The sequence below is a fragment of the Ceratotherium simum genome, chromosome 36 (genome assembly GCF_057802395.1).
Source record: "Ceratotherium simum simum isolate JZ-2026a chromosome 36, ASM5780239v1, whole genome shotgun sequence".
Lineage (NCBI taxonomy): Eukaryota > Metazoa > Chordata > Mammalia > Perissodactyla > Rhinocerotidae > Ceratotherium > Ceratotherium simum.
In genome coordinates this window covers 30,058,426-30,076,375 of record NC_141935.1, presented here as the reverse complement: position 1 = coordinate 30,076,375, position 17,950 = coordinate 30,058,426, and the positions used below count along the sequence as shown (strand labels likewise).

At 35.7% G+C, this 17,950-nt stretch overlaps 1 protein-coding gene across 5 annotated transcripts in view; it reads left to right on the top strand.

The window, feature by feature from the left end:
• The window catches only part of AKT3 (AKT serine/threonine kinase 3), a 323,716-nt gene that overhangs the window by 175,461 nt on the left and 130,305 nt on the right, over positions 1–17,950 (top strand). For all 5 annotated transcript variants that reach the window (XM_087424489.1, XM_087424493.1, XM_087424492.1 and 2 more), the window contains 2 exons: positions 4,081–4,225; positions 11,796–11,927. In XM_087424489.1, the coding sequence (XP_087280615.1) occupies positions 4,081–4,225; positions 11,796–11,927 (277 nt within the window). The remainder of the gene's footprint in view (positions 1–4,080; positions 4,226–11,795; positions 11,928–17,950) is intronic.

The window sequence follows — 17,950 nt, the reverse complement described above, 5'->3', positions numbered from 1 at the left end:
ATAAGAACAGAATGTAAGACATAAGGAATGCAGTGAGAAGGTCTATGTACGCATAATTAGAGTTTCAAAAAAGAAGAGTGAAACAATGGGGCAGAAAGTATTTGAAGAGATAATGGCTGAAAACTTTCCAAAGTGGCTAAAGATATCAAACTACATATTCAAGAAGTCCTATAAATCTCATGCAGGAAAAATACAAAGAAAACCCACCTAGTCCCATTAGACTTTTGAAAACAAAAGACAGTAGAAAAATCCTTAAAGCAGTTAAAGAAAGAAGATAGTTTGCCTTCAAAGGGGCAACAATTAGGCCAAAAGGTGATATGTCAACAGAAATAATTGACATGGAATATATGGAATGGAATGATAATTGGAGAAATGGAATGATATTCCCAAAGTGCTGAAAGAAAATAAGTGCTCATTAGTAAAAATGTTTTCCAAGAATAAAAGTAAAATAAAAATATTTTTATTTAGTCATACAGGTATTATATGTTTACATATATTTTATATGTAGAATATATATTTATATTATAAATATTTATGTAGTGAAATATTTCAGTAATTTCAGTCAAAAATTGAGATAATTTGTCACCAGCAGACCTGCAGTAAAGGAAATACTAAGAGTATATTCTTCATATGGAAGAAAAATAATCCCAGATAGGAGGAGAGATGCAGGAAGAATTTAAATGGTAAATCATTCTATAAAGCCAAATGAATACTGATGTTATGAATAATAATAATATATTTTGTGCTTTAATTATATAAAGAATGAAAAAACCTGAAGTAATAACATAAAAATGGAGGTTGAGGGGAAAATGGAGTTAATGTCTTGTGATGTCACTGCATTTTCTGGGAAGAGCTAAAAGTATGGACATATTAGACTTTGCTAAGTTGAGGATGAATGTTACAATTTCAAGGATAACTCCTAAACGGAAAGCAAGAGTATGATGAGCACCAAGCTAATGTGAGGAGAAATAGAACCATAAAAAATTAATTAATCCAGGGTACGTTATGTAAGTGGACTATGTAAAGTGAAGCATGTATATAAAAATAATGCAACAAAAGATGGCTGAAAAGCCAATAGGAAAATTAAAATGGAATTCTGAAAAAATTAAATAAAACAGTAAAAAAAAAACCAGACAAGAAAAGAGGAAACAAAGAAGAAGAGACAAATAGAAAAAAGTAAAATGGTAGACTTACGTGGAGTCATATAAATAATCGCATTAAATGTTAGTGGATTAAACACTGCAATGAAAAAGCAGAGAGTTTCAGAATTGATGAAAACACAAGGCTCACTTACGTGCTGTCTATAAGAGATGCACTTCAAATATAAACACAGCGGGGTTGAAAATAAGTGGATTGAAAAAGACATATCATGCAAACAATAAGCACGAGAAGGAGATTTGCTACATTATGTCAGATTTCAAAATAAAATATATTCCTAGAAAGTACTGGGCCACTTTATAATGATAAAAGAGTCAATTGAACTGGATGTTATAACCATCATGAATATGTATGCATGCAATAACAGAATTAGAAAGAGAAAAATAGACAATCCCTCAACTGTATTTGGAGATTTTAAAATTCTTTTCGGCAGTCGATACAGCAGCTAGACAAAAAAATCAGCAAGGACATAGAATATACTATTAACCGTCTCGATATAATTGATATTTCCAGAAGACTGCACCCAAAAGTAGCAGAATACACCTTGTTTTCAATGCACATGGTACATTCGCTGGGATAGATCATATTCTGGATCATAAAACAATTCTTAATATATTTAGATAGATTGAAATTATACAGAATATGGTCTCTGGCCTCTGTAGGATTGATTAGAAATCAATAACAATAAGAGAGCTAGAAAAACTCCAAGTATTTGGAAATAAAACAACATACCTCTTGATAATCATTTGGTCAAAAACAAAATTCACAAGGGTCATAAAAATGTTTTTAAATGAATAATAATGAAAATAAAGCATATCAAAATTTGTAGGATATACCTAAATGAGTGCTTAGATGGAAATTTATTACCTTAAATGCCTGTATCTTAAAAGAAGAAAGTTCTCAACTCAGTAACATAAGCTTCCATCTTAAGAAACTAGAAAAGTAGAATTAAACTCAAACAGAAAGAAGGATGCAATAGAGACTATAAATCAGTGAAATAGAAAACAGAAAAATAATAGAGAATAATCAATAAACCAAAGCTAGTTCTTTGATTAAAAAAAAAAAGTTAACAGAATTAGAAAACGTCTTGGAAGGTTGTTAAAGAAAAAATGAAGAGGAAAGACACATTACTAGTACTGACCCTAGAAAACTTGAACAGCCCAATATCAGTGAATAGAATTGAGTTAGTCATTTAAAAACCTTTCTTCAAAGAAAACTCCATGTCCAGATGGCTTCACTGGTGGATTCTGTCAAACATTTAAAGAAGAAATATTTGCAATCCTACACGATTTATTTCAGAAAATAATGAAGGAGAGAACACTTCCCAACTCATTTTATAAGGCCACTGTCACCCTTATCCGAAAAACCAGGCAAAACTATCATAAAATGAGAGAACTATAGCCCAATATACTTGTAAATATAGATGCAAAATTCGTTAACAAAATTTTGACAAATCAAATTCAAAAAATATGTAAAAAGGATAATACATCATGACCAAATGGAGTTTATCCCAAGAATTCAGTTGCATTAACATCTGAAGATCATTCAACTAAATTCACTCTATTAATAGGATAAAGGAGAAAAACTACATGGTCATTTCAACAGATGCAGAAAAAGCATTTAACAAATTCAACATCCTTTCATAACAAAAACACTCAACTGACTAGGAATAGAAGGGAACTTACTCAACTTGATTAAGGGTATCTACAAAAAAACTACAGCTTACGTACACTCAAAGGTAAAAGGCTCAGTACTTTCTAAGATCTGGAACAAAGGAAGAATGTCTGCTCTCACCACTTGTGTTTAAGATTGTACTGATGGCCTGATCTAGGGCATTATAAGGTAAGAAAAAGAAGTAAAAGGCAAACAGATTGGAAAGGAAGTAAAACTGCTCTTAATTTTAGACAACATGATTGCATCTGTAGAAAATCCAGAAAAATAAAAGCTACTAGAACTAATAAAATGAATTTAGTAAGGTGGCAGGGTACAAGGTCAACATACAAAAATCAACTGTATTTCTAAATAGTAGCATGAAAAATTAGAAATTTAAAATTTAAAACCTCCACAATAGCATAAAATAATACTTAAGAATATATCCAGTTAAATATGCCCAAGACCTTTCCACATAAAATTACAAAAAATTGCATTGGGAAATTAAAGACCTAAATAATTGGAGAGCTCTACCATGTTCATGGATTGGAAGACTTAATGTATTAAGATGGCAGTTTCCCCAAATTGATCTATAGATTTAATGTAATTTCACTCAAAATTCAAATAGACTTTGTCTTAAGAAATCGACAAGCCAATTTTAAAGTTTATATGGAAATAAATGATCCTTGATCTGATAGCGCAACTGTCAAAAAGTAAAAGCTTGATACTGCTTTTCCTGAGACTTGTTATTTAAGCTACAAACTTTATGCCTATCATTTTTTTTAAAAAGAAACTTATCTATGATCTGGAAACAGTGAAGGTTTTGGCTTTGGAAACCTTTTTTAGAACTTCTCTTGGACCATAGTAAAGTTCTTGAGTAGGTCAATGATGGACTTACAGTGGCTAAACAAAACATTAAAAGAAGTGCAGCAAACTTATGGGGATCAATTTACTTTATAGGTGAGATGTATACAGACAGTTAAAATTTAACTGTACTTTTAAAGGATTTTAACTGAATTTTCTTATAATTCTTTTCTTCTTTGTTTTCTTTAGCATACCTCCAAATAAATGCTACTACAAACTTCAGGCCTGTAATGTAAAATGATTTTAGGATTAATTTCATCTTGGAGTAGAGTGGGAGATAGTTTTTGTGTATGTGTGTGTATTATCCTGCAATAGACTTTATTTGTGTTGATTTCATAGTTTATCAAAGGGAAATATTTGAATCGTTTGCCACCCTCTATTAATGGGAAATTTTACTTGTTGTTATAGGGAAGAATGGACAGAAGCTATCCAGGCCGTAGCAGACAGACTTCAGAGGCAAGAAGAGGAGAGAATGAATTGTAGTCCAACTTCACAAATTGACAATATAGGGGAGGAAGAGATGGATGCTTCTACAACCCATCATAAAAGAAAGGTAGAAAATAATAACTTATTTCCCTACTCAGCACAACATTTGTGTGTGTGGAAGAAATATGCTAAAAACTGCCATTGCACAAATTGTCAGCTGATTATCTTATGATATGCAAAATATGGGTGTGGGTGGTTTTTATTCAAGTGAAGCTGAAATACCTGTTGTTGTTTAAAACCAAATAATTGTAGCATCATCTCAGTGGTTCAGCACCTAGCACTGAGTGCTGCTAGGGCTGGTTAGGGAGTTATGGCTGATGTGCCATCCAGCTACTCTATAATTTGCATTTTTACGTATTCTTTTTAATACCATTTTAGAAACTTGGAAATGAAATGTTTTCCCTAATGATTTGGTCCTTTTCCATTTGGCATTCTGTGTGCTCCTGAAAACAGAGGCACAAGTGCTCTGGTGTACTTTCCGCTAGATTCCCCCACCTCACTGATATCCGCAGGAAAGTGAACAGTCTTGGAAATTACAGCTTTTTATTTTAATGGCTGCTCCTGAGCCAATGAGGGAAACAGATTTTTTCTTCTCTCAGTGCTCCAGAATAAGAAGTGCCAATTTGTATATTTATGGGAATTGTAAATTATGTTTTTCATTGCTATAGAAAATTGAAAAGCAACTTCCTTCTGTAAAAAATGGTATTAAAAGATTAATCTAAAGGATATAGGTGTTCAAAATAGATGAACATGCCATTTTTCATGTTAGAATGTATTTGTTAGAATAGATTGTAAATTAATCTTCAGGTAGGGAAACACTAATTGTTAAGGTGATTATCTTATCCATGTAATTTGGTATTAGCACAGGGATTAAGAACTCTTTGGAGTTAGACTGCCTGAGTTCAAATCCTCCTTCTTCCATGAGCTAACTGTGTAAACTTGGTGAAGTTACACAGTCACAACCTGGCATTAGTTAATTATCCTTTCCTTATCTGAAGTTTCTATCTGAATTAGAATAATATTCTATGCTTGATCTTGGCCAAATGTCTGAGAACCCTTTGTGTCTTCCTTGAAGACGTAAGCTCTATTTGTTAGTTGAACTGAATCCCCCTTCTTCTGAGTCACCTTAACGCTCCCCCTTGTTCCTCAGTCACTGCAAAGAGAAAAAAACAGTCTAGCTTTACCCAGCTACTCAGAGATAAGAAAACTTTTGCACGTGTATGTGCACATGTACACAATTAACTTGATTTGACTATGCTCATAAATTTAAAATCAGATCCCAGTTAATCTCATCCTTTGAGTTATAAACTACACCATTCAGTAACAAGCATGCCAACTATCCCCTGTTTAATTCTGTGGAATTCCTAAAATTCTGCTTGATAACAAAGATTAATAATAAGATGCTGTAGAGGCAGTTAGAGGGTAAAAGTGGGGTCCTAACTAGAAATATTGTTACGGATGGATGAAAAATTTTGGAAATGAATGTGGAAATTTACCAGAAGAGCTTTCAGTGAAAACAGACAAACATTTTGAAAGATGTAAAAATGGAAAAGTATGGAGGATTTTACTTTTTCTGTTAAGGCTAGTTATAAATGATTGTAAAAACAATACATTTTCCTCTTTTCACAATTACTGGTGTGGATTGTCTTAGAATTCATCACCTTCAGTAATTATCACTTGTAAGCATTTATTGTGTGCTGATTTTGTGCTAGGCTCTGAGCAGTACTTTTATATGTGCTATCTCACTTAATCCTCACAAGAATCATCCTAGGTAGGTACTATTATTATCCCATTTTACAGTCGAGTCCATCTGACATTCAGGAAGTTAAATTTCTTGTTCAAGCATGTAAGGACTTTTAATTATGCACTGTACAACTTCAGTGTGCAACTTATTTCTTTTTATTGATTCATATATCTTGAGCCTCTGTAATCTCTATAGTTGTTATAATATAACCAAGTTACATTAGAAACAAAATTATGATTGTACTCTGTTTCTCAAAATATTATGTCAAACTGTTGCACTTACATGGTGTTTGGATATTAGTTAATCTCATTTAATATTAGAACATTCTTGGAGAAATTTTATTATTGCAGCATAGTGATAAAAAGTGAGGTTTTTGGAGTCTGCTGCCTGGGTTCAAGTCCTGGTTCTGCCGTGTGTGTAATTGTGGGGAAAGTTTCTTAATCTCTCTGTCCTTTAGTCCCTTCATCTATAGCGGGAGATGGCAGGTACTTAACTCAGTCATGAGGGTTAAAATGAGGGAATGTGTGTAAAGTGCTTATATGTGAAGTGCTCAGTGCATAGGAGCTATTATTGTTAGCTACTATTCTACTTCATCCACAGAAAGAAAATTAAACGAACACATATTTTTAAAGCAGATTCTCGTAGAATTCTCTCACTGAAATTGAGTCTCCAAAATGAGAAATTGATAGAGTCAGAAGTATTTTAAATTTTGAGGGATTCATTGTCTTATTTGGCCTATAGCTGACTTTCATTGATCTTTTTTATTTCATTTTAAATGAAATAGTATAAAATAGTTTTAGATAACAAAGAGTGCAGAAAAAGATGGAACATTTGTACGACTAGCTCTTCTGGAATGATCCTAATAACATGGTTAAAAGGGTGAAATATTACTCTCACTTTCCTAAGATAAAGGGCCCTAGAACTGCATCCTTTATGTGTATCAGTTGTAAAAAGAATTGCAGAAGTTCAGGTTATTTTTAATTTCAGACTGTAAACACAGATACTCTGAAAGAATATCCTTCTCCTAATTTACAGAATACATTTTCTTCTTTGTTCGCTTTTTGAAAAATGGGCAATAGGATGAAGAGAATAGCTCTTGATGATGGTCGCTGTGCTGAGCTGTCCTAACCACGCTCTCTTGCCTGCAGCAGACAGCTGGTTCCTTCCCTCGGTGGGCGAGTGTTGCCCCAGTGTCTGCTCTGCAGGTTAAAAACTCTGTTGAAGAGGGAAGGGTGTGCGTGATGGAGCAAAGAGGCAAAAGCCTTGCAGCCGGATTGAAGTGCTGTTCTGTGTTTAAATGAAAAGGTGATGTTTCAAAGGAGTCTGATTAGAGGACTCAGAAGTGCCTAGTCTTGGTCTGCCAAGCTGCCGTTCTCTGTGCCCTGTCAGGTGTGTGAAGGGCACAGCACAAAGCAGCAACAGGCAAACAAGAGTCAAAGTTCTGCTTCACTTGTAGGTGACCAGTGTAGGTCTCTCTGGGACAGCTGGTTATCATCTCATGATTTAGGTATGAAGTATAAGCAGTACCTCTTCTCCTCCCAGTAAATCTGACTCCAATTCTTGGAATTTTGTTACCTAATGCCTGGCTGCAGTAATTCAAAGTAAAGGCTGGCATGTGGAGAAAGAGAGGAGGAGGGAAGAAATGGTGGGAAATCATGGGACCTGCTGAAATCATGTGATCTCTCACAGCCTACTCAAAGTGGGGGACCGGTGTGGTCAGTGTGGTAGAAGCTGACTATCAGATTAGGGCTCCCCTTCCCTTGAGAAGGAGCACCAGAGGAGGTGGGCAGAGAGGTGAACTTCTTGGGAGCCCCCCTTTTTACTTAGTGCCCCGCGGGGCTTTATTTGGTTTAGCTATTATTGTAAATGTTTGTGGAATTTATCTTTTTTGATCAAATATGCTAAAACCTCTGTGTTCTTTTCTGAGAGGTTCCTTGTATTTGTCTTCAATTATATATTCATATTCTTTCACCTAATTTTTGGGCTAGACGATTGGTCTTTTTCTTATATTCTCATGCATGTGATTTGGATACATTCATTAAGCACTTCTTATGTATGCACATGCGTCTCTTGACGTAAAACAGCCACATTGACATGTTAGAGACTATGTAAAGGTATAACTAGTAATTATATTATGTAAAGGTATGACATAGTATAACTATGGAAAATATTTCCCTAATAAATTCTTAGGATTGGGTTTTGGAGGATTAATTTTTCTGGAGAGTATCCGTGCTCTTATTTTTAGTAAAAATCTTATTGTATCTTTTCCCTTTACACCATCCAAAAGAGGAAAATATTTTGTGATAGGTTACATTTCACTTGTAAAGACTAGATAATTACTGTGTATATGATGTTGAAGACGAGTATTTGGTATCAAAGTTACTTTTTAAATTTTCTGAAGTTTTGTCAAAATAGATATGAAATCTGTTTCTGATTTTATCACACAGAATGCTTTTTTACTAATATTAATTTTCATGCAAATTCCTTTTTCTTTTAAGGTTGACAGTCAAACTGACAGAAGCTGTGCAATTTAGAGTTAAGGCTGCATATTTGTGTGTGTGTGTGTGTGTGTGTGTGTGTGTGTGTGTGTGTGTGTGTGAGGAAGATTAGCCCTTAGCTAATATCTGTTGCCAATCCTCCTCTTTTTTGCTGAGGAAGATTGGCCCTGGGCTGACATCCATGCCCATCTTCCTCCACTTGATATGAGACACTGCCTCAGCATGGCTTGATGAGCAGTAGATAGGTCCCCGCCCATGATCCGGACCTGTGAACCCCGGGCTGCCAAAGTGGAGCACGTGAACTTAACCGCTAAGCCATTGGGCCAGCCCCAAGGCTACATACTTTTTTAAACCTCCTTGTCCCTAAGTATTACAATCCTTAAGGATATAGTAATATTTTATAGTTATATATTGCTTCTAATTTTTATCCCCAAGAATTCAGTTTCAGTTTATATGATATTTACTATTAGGACACAGCAAGTGTCATTTTCCAGTGCTTTTAGATATAAAATGAGAAAAGTACTGCTCAAATGAAGCTTTGAGCAATAAGATGACACTATGGCCTAGTTGTAAGAATAATGTCTCTCAGTTCTTTGTTGCCAGGGAATAAACTACCCAAATTTAATGTCTTAAAACAATAACGGTATACTATTTCTCATGATTTTGGGTTTGCCTGGGCAGTTCTGCTCATCTCACCTGGATCTCTCAAGCAACTGCATCTCACCTCTGGACTCTTGGGGATCTCTCTCTGCATGCGGTGTCCCATCTTCCAGGGCCTCAGGGCCTCTCTACATGGCCCCTCTCTCTAGCAGACAGCCTGGACTTCCTTACAGCATGAAGGCTGTCTTTCAAGAAGGACTTTCCAAGAGGGAGAAGGCATCAGCTGACATGCTTAAAGGGCAGGTCTGGGACTGGCACAGTGTCGCTTTGATCATAGTCTGCGTTCAAAGCAGGGCACAAGGCCAGCCCAGGGAGAGGGAGAGGTGACGCCACCGCTTCATGGGAAGAATGGCAGTGCAGACAGGGAGCGGGGCTTAGTGGCAGCCGTCTTTGGAGACTACCCAGCACAGATAGCTTGGTAGTTATATAGTATTCTTTGATTTTTAAAAATCTATTAATTAGAATGAAATTACTTAATATTACCTATTATTTGTTCAAATGACACTCACTTTGTTAACTATATTCTGTATATTTAGTGCCATATGTTTGATTTTTAGTTGAATTAATAAATGTGCTTTCTTATTTCCCCTGATATCTTTTGCTGCTTTTCATTTGAACTAGAGAGATTATTGAATGGTTAAGACATTAAGACATTATAACTTGACATTTGGAAAAATTATCAAAATCACAGGTAGCAAATAATGTTGAAAACAAATGTAGACATTCATTTCTAAAATTTTTAGAATTTTTACATATATCTATATGAGGGATATTGGTCTGTAGTTTTCTTGTAATGTTTTTGTCTGGTTTTGGTATCGGAAGTGATGGCCTCATGGAATGAATTGGGAAGTAGTCTCTCCTTTTCAGTTTTCTGTAGGAGTTTATGTAGAATTGGTATTTCTTCCTTAAATGTTTATAGAATTCACCAGTGGAAACCATCTGGTCCTAGAGTTTTCTTTGTTGAAAGGTTTTTGACCACAAATTCAGTTTCCTCAACAGATATAGGACTATGCAGACTGTATGTTTCTTCCTGAATGACCTTTGATAGTTTGAGACCTGCAGAGGATTTGTTCCTTCCACGTAAGTTGTCGATTAGGGGAACAAAGCTGTTCATAGCATCCCCGTGGTCTGTTGAGTATCTGTAGAATCTGTAGTGATGTCAGCTCGCGCGTTCCTGACACGGGCGATGTGCGCCTTCTGTCTGTTTTCCTAAGCAGTCTGGCTAGAGGTTTATCAATTTTATTGATCTTGTCAAAGAACCAGCTTTTGATTTCACTGATTGTTCTCTACTGTTTTTTTGTCTTTTTAAAATTTAATTGCTTTCTATTCTGATCTTTATTATTTTCTTTCTCCTAATCCCTTGGATTTAATTTGTTCTTTTTCTAGATTCTTAAGGTGGAAGCTGAGGTCATTCATTTGAGATTTACTTCAGATGAGTGATAAATGGGAAAAAAAGGCACAGAAATCTTCAATAACTTCCGATTGTCTATAGGATAAAACCCAGATGCTTAACTTACTATTCATGAACCCTTTTAAACTGAATTAAAATTTAAGATGGTTAAGTGAGCATTCCCAGTTACCTTCCCTTCCATTTAAAGCCCATTAAAATGATAGTAAAGGAATTTTTATTTTTTTTTTTTATTATTTTTTTTGTGTGAGGAGATCAGCCCTGAGCTAACATCTGCCAATCCTCCTCTTTTTTGCTGAGGAAGACTGGCCCTGGGCTAACATCCGTGCCCATCTTCCTCCACTTTATATGGGACACCGCCACAGCATGGCCTGACAAGTGGTGCATCAGTGCGTGCCAGGGATCCAAACCAGCGAACCCTGGGCCGCTGCAGCAGAGTGCGAGCACTTAACCGCTTGTGCCACCGGGGCAGCCCTGTAAAGGAATTTTTAAAAGGGACGAGTTGAGAAAAATGAAAAGCTGGGTAGGGGAAGGGTGTTCGTGGATGAGCAATATCAGAATTTTGGAAGTTTGTGGAAGAATGTTCATAAATAAAGCAGAGCAGGAAAAGCATACATAGACAGGGCTATGGAGAACAAGTAGCAGGTCTGCTTGGCAAAATCCTGGGAATCACCTGACTTAGGAATGGGAATGAGAAACGAAACTGGAAACAGACACACTGATTAAAGACATTCTTAGAGCCCCCTGCCTTCCTGTTTTGAGTCGCACTGACTGCTCTCCCAGCAGCTGCACTGCTGTCTGTCTTAGATCTCTTTTCATTGGCCTCCAGGATTGTTTCATCGTTTCTTACGTACAGATCTTTTACTTTCTCGGATTCTAGTCTTATTTTGCTGGAGTATGTTCTCAAATAGTTTCTTCAAAAGTGCCACTCCCTTTGGTGTATTTGGAAATGTTTGTGGAGGACCTTTTTGATAGTCACATTGTCTGAGTATCGTGGCACCACTAAATCCTTAACAACGTGGGTCCTCGAGAGTGAGTGAGAATGGTTTTATTTTCCCTTTGCCCTTATGCTTGACTGACAGTTTGACTAGTTGAGAAATTCTAGGTCAAAATTATTATCTTCAGTATCTGAGGACTGCTCAAATTATTTCCAGCGTCCATGATTGCTGATGAGACAGCCAATGCCAGTCTGATTTTTATTCACTTAAGGGTACTTAGAAATCGGTAAAATTTGCTTTTGAGTGGATTTTGCAAATATATACATATATGTTTACAAATAAATTGCATCAAATATTTCATATTGTATTTTTTAATTTGTATTTTTCAGACAATGAATGATTTTGACTATTTGAAACTACTAGGTAAAGGAACTTTTGGGAAAGTTATTTTGGTTCGAGAGAAGGCAAGTGGGAAATATTATGCTATGAAGATTCTGAAGAAAGAAGTTATTATTGCAAAGGTAATTAATTATTAGAGTTGATTACTACATTTTTGTTTACGCTGTGTACACGTGTGTGCTCATGCATGCACATGACTAAAGTGTAGAAATTCCATTAAATAACCAAAATGTTGATTGTGGGCTACTGCTGCAGTAGTATCCGTATATTAATATTTATTTATAATGTTAAATCTGTCAAAAGCTTATGATATCTGAATATTATATACTGAAGCTATTTTGAGGAGATAGAAGTATTTATTCTATGTGTGTTTGGGAGAATGTTTTCACTATATACTTGTGACCTATATCACTAATTACATTGGTGTTGCTTTTTAATATTTTCCCCCAACATTCTGAATTTCTTATTATTAAATAAGAGAGTGATTCAAATAGTGTAGATGATTTGTACCCATAAGTTATACAGCTTGTATAACGTTGAATGGAAAAGCGTCCTTAATAGATTTGAAAATACTAGAATAATGAAACTAAAAGAAATGGTACTTCGAAATTCTTTCAGGAGGCATTGACCCCCAACCCCGATAACTTTATTTAGCTTAGACCTATACAAATAATTAACTTGTTAATGATGCCAGTTCTCACTCAGTGCTCTGAGTTGAATCCTGATTCCCTCACTAGACAAATTTGATAAACTTTACAAATTGGTCCATACTTTCTGTCTAGCTGAATTCAACAAGTGACATATAATATTATTGTTATACTTTATAGACTACGTTGACTTTCAGTTATTTGCAAGTACAGCTTCCTCACGTGGAGTGTGTTGCTCCACACACCTGGTGAAGCTGTGCTCCCCCCGTCTTTGGCATTTGCTTCAGTCTCAGCTCCTTCACAAGTCACTGTCTGGTATTGGAAATAACATTGACCTTGGAGTCTTATTAGGCCTGGGTTCGTATCCCAGCTTTGCACCTTACCACCTAAGGACCTTTAACAGCCAGTCTTCTGGGGAGTACTCCTCCCTTAGGGACATTTGAAAATGTTTGTGAGGGGCATATTTGCTTATTCCAGTGACTCGGGAAGGGAAACTGCTGACAGGTACCAGCTAGAGCCCGAGCATGCCAAATGTCCTGCTGCTGTTGAACAGCCCAGCAGAGCCTTAATTTTTTCCTATGTAAAATTTCATTTGTAAGAAGAAAAAAGTTCCTGCACAGGAGTATTATGAGGATTAGGATGTGTAAAGTATTTAGCACAGTACTTGCCACTTATTATGAATTAAACTGATATTTTCTGGGAGGTAGTATAGTGTAGTAGACTCTGCCACTTACTAAAAGATCCCTAACTCATTACTCAGCTTTTTATGCCTTTGTTTCCTCATCTGCAAAATGGGGATAATAATAGTGCCCATCTCATTCAGTGTTGTCAGGGTTAAATGAATGAATAAATAAATGTAATAGCATTTGCCGTCATTATCGAATAAATTTAATTACTTATATTATTAAATAAAGTTGAATTAGAATAGTATTAAATGAAAATAAATGTTATTGTTATAAATATTTGCTACTGTTATTATTACTGTTATCATCTACTGTGTGTCAAGCATCAATAAATACCATTTTCATTCTGTTTTTCCTTTTATACGTTAGCCTCACTTGGGTCCTGTCGTATCTCATTAATTAACTATACTTTTCTGAATAACTGTACAGAACTGAGTCTATTTTACAATTGATAAAATATCCTGATTGTTGTAGTTCCTTGCTGCTTTCCCCAACAAATCCATTTATCAGTTTCTTGAAAGAAAATATCCTCATTCACAGCACAATGATTAGCAGTCTGACATTTTAGGGTCTGACCGTGCCTGGGGTTTGGATCCTGATGTGCCCTCCTCAGAGCATCGTATCAAAGAGTAAATGATGTCGGTATGTTTTATTACTGTCGACATTAATCTTGATCACTTGATTAAAGTGTTGTCTCCCTGGTTTCTCCACTGTAAAGTTACTATTTTTCCCTTTATATTTAATAAATATCTTAGAGGAAATACTCTGAGACTATGCACATGTCCTTTTTCTTCTTAAAATTTTGCCCACTAATTTTGACATCCATCAGTGGATCTTGTCTACGACAATTATTACTGTGGTGTACTAATGGAGATTTTCTATTTCCCTGATTCTTTATAGATTTATTCTAAGTCAATCTAACTAAACGTTTGTCAATTTTGTCATATATTTTGATGATCATATATTTAGATTTATTATGTACATAAATGTTTGTAATTGTTATTTCTTCTTGCTCTATTTAACCTTTTATTGATATATAATGTCCTTTTTCCCCTCTGGTAACCTTTTTAAAAAAATTTTTGTCTGATAATGGTATAGTCACCCCCACTGTCTCTTGGTTATTATTTGCAAGGAACATATTTTTCCATCCTTTCACTTTCAACATATTTATGTCTTTGGATCTAAAGTAAGTTTCTTACAGACAGCATATAGTTGGATGATATTGTTCTTTTTGGTAATCCATTCTGCCAATCTCTATCTTTTGATTAGAGAGTTTAATCCATGTAGATTTAAAGTAAATACTAACAAGGAGGGACTTCTGTCACTTTGCTATTTATTTTCTGTCTACTTTATAGTTTTTATGTCCCTCATTGTCTGCATTACTGTCTTCTTTTGTGTTTAGTTGGTTTTTTTGTAGTGAAACATTTTAATTTCCTTATATATATTGTATAGCTGTTTTCTTTGTGGCTACCATGGAGATTATAACACTCTGATTTGAATATATACCACCTTAACTTCAGTAACAGAGAAAAACTCCTTCTCTACTGCTCTTTTCCCACCCCTTTTAAGTTATTCATGCCATAAAATTACATCTTTATGCATTATGTGTCCAAAAACATAGACTAATAAATTTTTGTGTTAGCCTCTTAAGTCATGTAGAAAACAAAAAGTGCATTTACAAACCAAAGGTACATTAATACTAGCTTTTAATATTGCCCATGTATTTGCCTTTACTGGAGATCTTTATTTCTTCACACAGTTTAATTGTCTGGTGTCCTTTCCTTTCAACCTGAAGCATTTCAACTCTTCAGCATGTCTTACAGGGCATCAGTAGTGGCAGTGAACTCCCTCAGCTTTTATCTGGGAATGGCTTAATTTCTCCCTCACTTTTGAAGGACAGTTTTGCCAAATATAGGATTCTTGGTTTACCACTTTTTTCCTTCATCACTTTGAATATGTCAGCTCCCTGCCTTCTGGCATCCAAAGTTCCTGATGAGAAAGCTGCTGATAATCTTAGTGGAGATCCCTTTTTTGTGATAGATTGCTTCTCTCTTGCTACTTTCAAGATTTTTTTCTTTCTTTTTAGCTTTTTTATTTGGTGAGGAAGTCTGAGCTAACATCTGTGCCAGTCTTCCTCTATTTTGTGTGTGGGCTGCCACCACAGCATGGCTTGATGAGCGGTGCATGAGTCCATGCCTGGGATTCAGACCCACGCACGCTGGGCCAAAAGTGGAGCACACGAACTTAACCACTATGCCACTGGGCTGGCCCCTGTCTTTAGCTTTTGACAATTTGATTATAACGTGCTTTGGTGTGGGTCTCTGAGTTTATCCTTCTTAGAGTGCTCAGAGCTTCTTGGATGTTTATTTTTATGTCTTTTATCAAATTTGGTGAATTTTCAGCCATTATTTCTTCAAATGATCTCTCTACTTCTTTCTGTCCCTCTTCTCCTTCTGGAACTCCCACGATGCACATGTTGGTCCACTTGATGGTGCCCCACAGACCTTTTAGGCTCTGTTCACTTTTCTTCAACTGTTTTTTTCTTAGTCACTCAGACTCTGTAATTTCTATTGATCTGTCTTCAAGCTTGCTTATTGTTTCTTCTGCCTGCTCAAATTTGCCTTTGAATTCCTCTAGTGAATTTTTCATTTCAGTGATTGTACTTTTCAGGTCCGGTATTTCTCTGTGGTTCCTTTTTATGTTTTTTAGCTCTCTCTTTTTTTAATGCACATGTTTTGTCGTTAGATTAACCTTTGCTTCTGTCAGTCCTAATCATCCAATGGGTTACAGATGCTCTCTGATTCACTCACTCACTCACTCTCTAACTCATTCAGCAAACATCAATGGAATACCTGCTATATGCCAGGCACTGTGATTACCAGTGAGACTCCATGTTTGGCCTAAAAGAAAGCTCACAGTCTGATGGGGATGACCAGTCCATAAACAGGTCATTGTGATGCAGTGATAGGGCTACGCAAAAGTATGATGGGAACATGAAGGAGGGCCAGCAGAGGTAGCTGATAGTGGATCAGGGAAGACTTCCTGGAAGAGGTGGTTTGACCTTAGTCTCTTTTTTTCTCAATATAATTGACATGTTGTATTAGTTTCAGATGTACAATATAATGATTCAATATATGTGTATATTGTGATATGGTCATTACAGTAAGTCTAGTTAAAGTCCATCATCACACATAGTTACAACTTTTTTTCTTGTGATGAGAACTTATTAAGATTTACTCTCAAATTACACTACAGCATTATTAGCAGCTTTCACAGTACACTACACTATTATTAACTGTATTCACCATGCTGTACATTACATCCCAAGGACTTACTTATTTTATAATTGGAGTTTGTACCTATTGATCACCATCACTCATTTTGCCCCTCCCTGCCTCTGGCAACCACCAGTCTCTTCTCTATATCTATGACTTTGGGTTTTTTCTTTTTCTTTTTTTTTTTTAAATGCCACATATGAGTGAGATCTAATGGTATTTGTCTTTCTCTGTCTGACTGTTTCACTTAGCATAAGATCCATCCATGTTGTCTCACATGGCAGGATTTCCTTCTTTGATATGGCTGAATAATATTGCATTGTATGTATGTAGGTACGTGTGTGTGTGTGTATATATAACATATCACATTTTTTTAATCCATTCGTCCATTGATGGACACTTAGGTTGTTTCCATGTTGTAAATAATGCTGCAGTGAACATGGGGGTGCAGATATCTCTGAGATAGTGATTTTGTTTCCTTCAGATAAATACCCAGAAGTGAAATTGCTGGATCATATGGTATTTCTATTTTTAATTTTTTGAGGAACCTCCACACTGTTTTCCATAGTGGCTGCCTCAATTTACATTTCCACCAACAGTGCAAAAGTGTTCCCTTTTCTCAACATTCTCACCAACACTTATTTCTTGTCTTTTTGAAAATAGCCATTCTAACAGGTGTGAGGTGATATCTCATTGTGGTTTTTCTTTGCATTTCCCTCATGATTAGTGATGTTGAGCATCTTTTCATGTTCCTGTTGGCTATCTGCATGTCTTCTTTGGAAAAATGTCTATTCAGATCCTCTGCCCATTTTTCAATTTGATTGTTTGTCTTTTTGCTATTGAGTTTGCTATTGAGTTCTTTATATACTTTGGATATGAACCCCTTATCATAAAAATGATTTGCAAATATTTTCTCCCATTCTATACATTGTCTTTTCATTTTGTTGATGATTTCCTTTGCTGTGAAGTAAATTTTAGTTTGATGTAGCCCTGCTTGTTGACTTTGCTTTTGTTGCCTTTGCTTTTGGTGTCCAATCAAACAGTTATCAGCAAGACTCCAGTCAAGAGGCTTACCTCCTATGTTTTCTTCCAGGAATTTCATGGTTTTGGTTCTTACATTCAAATCTTGAATCCATTTTGAGATTATTTTTGTGTATGGCGTAAGATAGCAGTCCAGTTTCATTCTTTTGCATCTGGCTGTCCAGTTTTCCCAGCACCATTTATTGAAGAGAGTGTCCTTTCCACATTGTATGTTCTTGGCTCCTTAGTCATAAGTTAATTGACCATATATATGTGGGTTTGTTTCTGGGCTCTCTATTCTGTTCCATTGATCCTATGTGTCAGTTTTTATGCCAGTACCATGCTGTTTTGATTACTACAGCTTTGTAACATTATTTGAAATCAAGGAGCATGATGCCTCCAGCCTTGTTCTTCTTTCTTAAGATTGCTTTGGCTCTTTGGCGTCTTTTGTGGTTCCATACAATTTTAGGCTTGTTTGTTCTATTTCTGTGAAAAATGCCATTGGAATTTTGATAGGGAT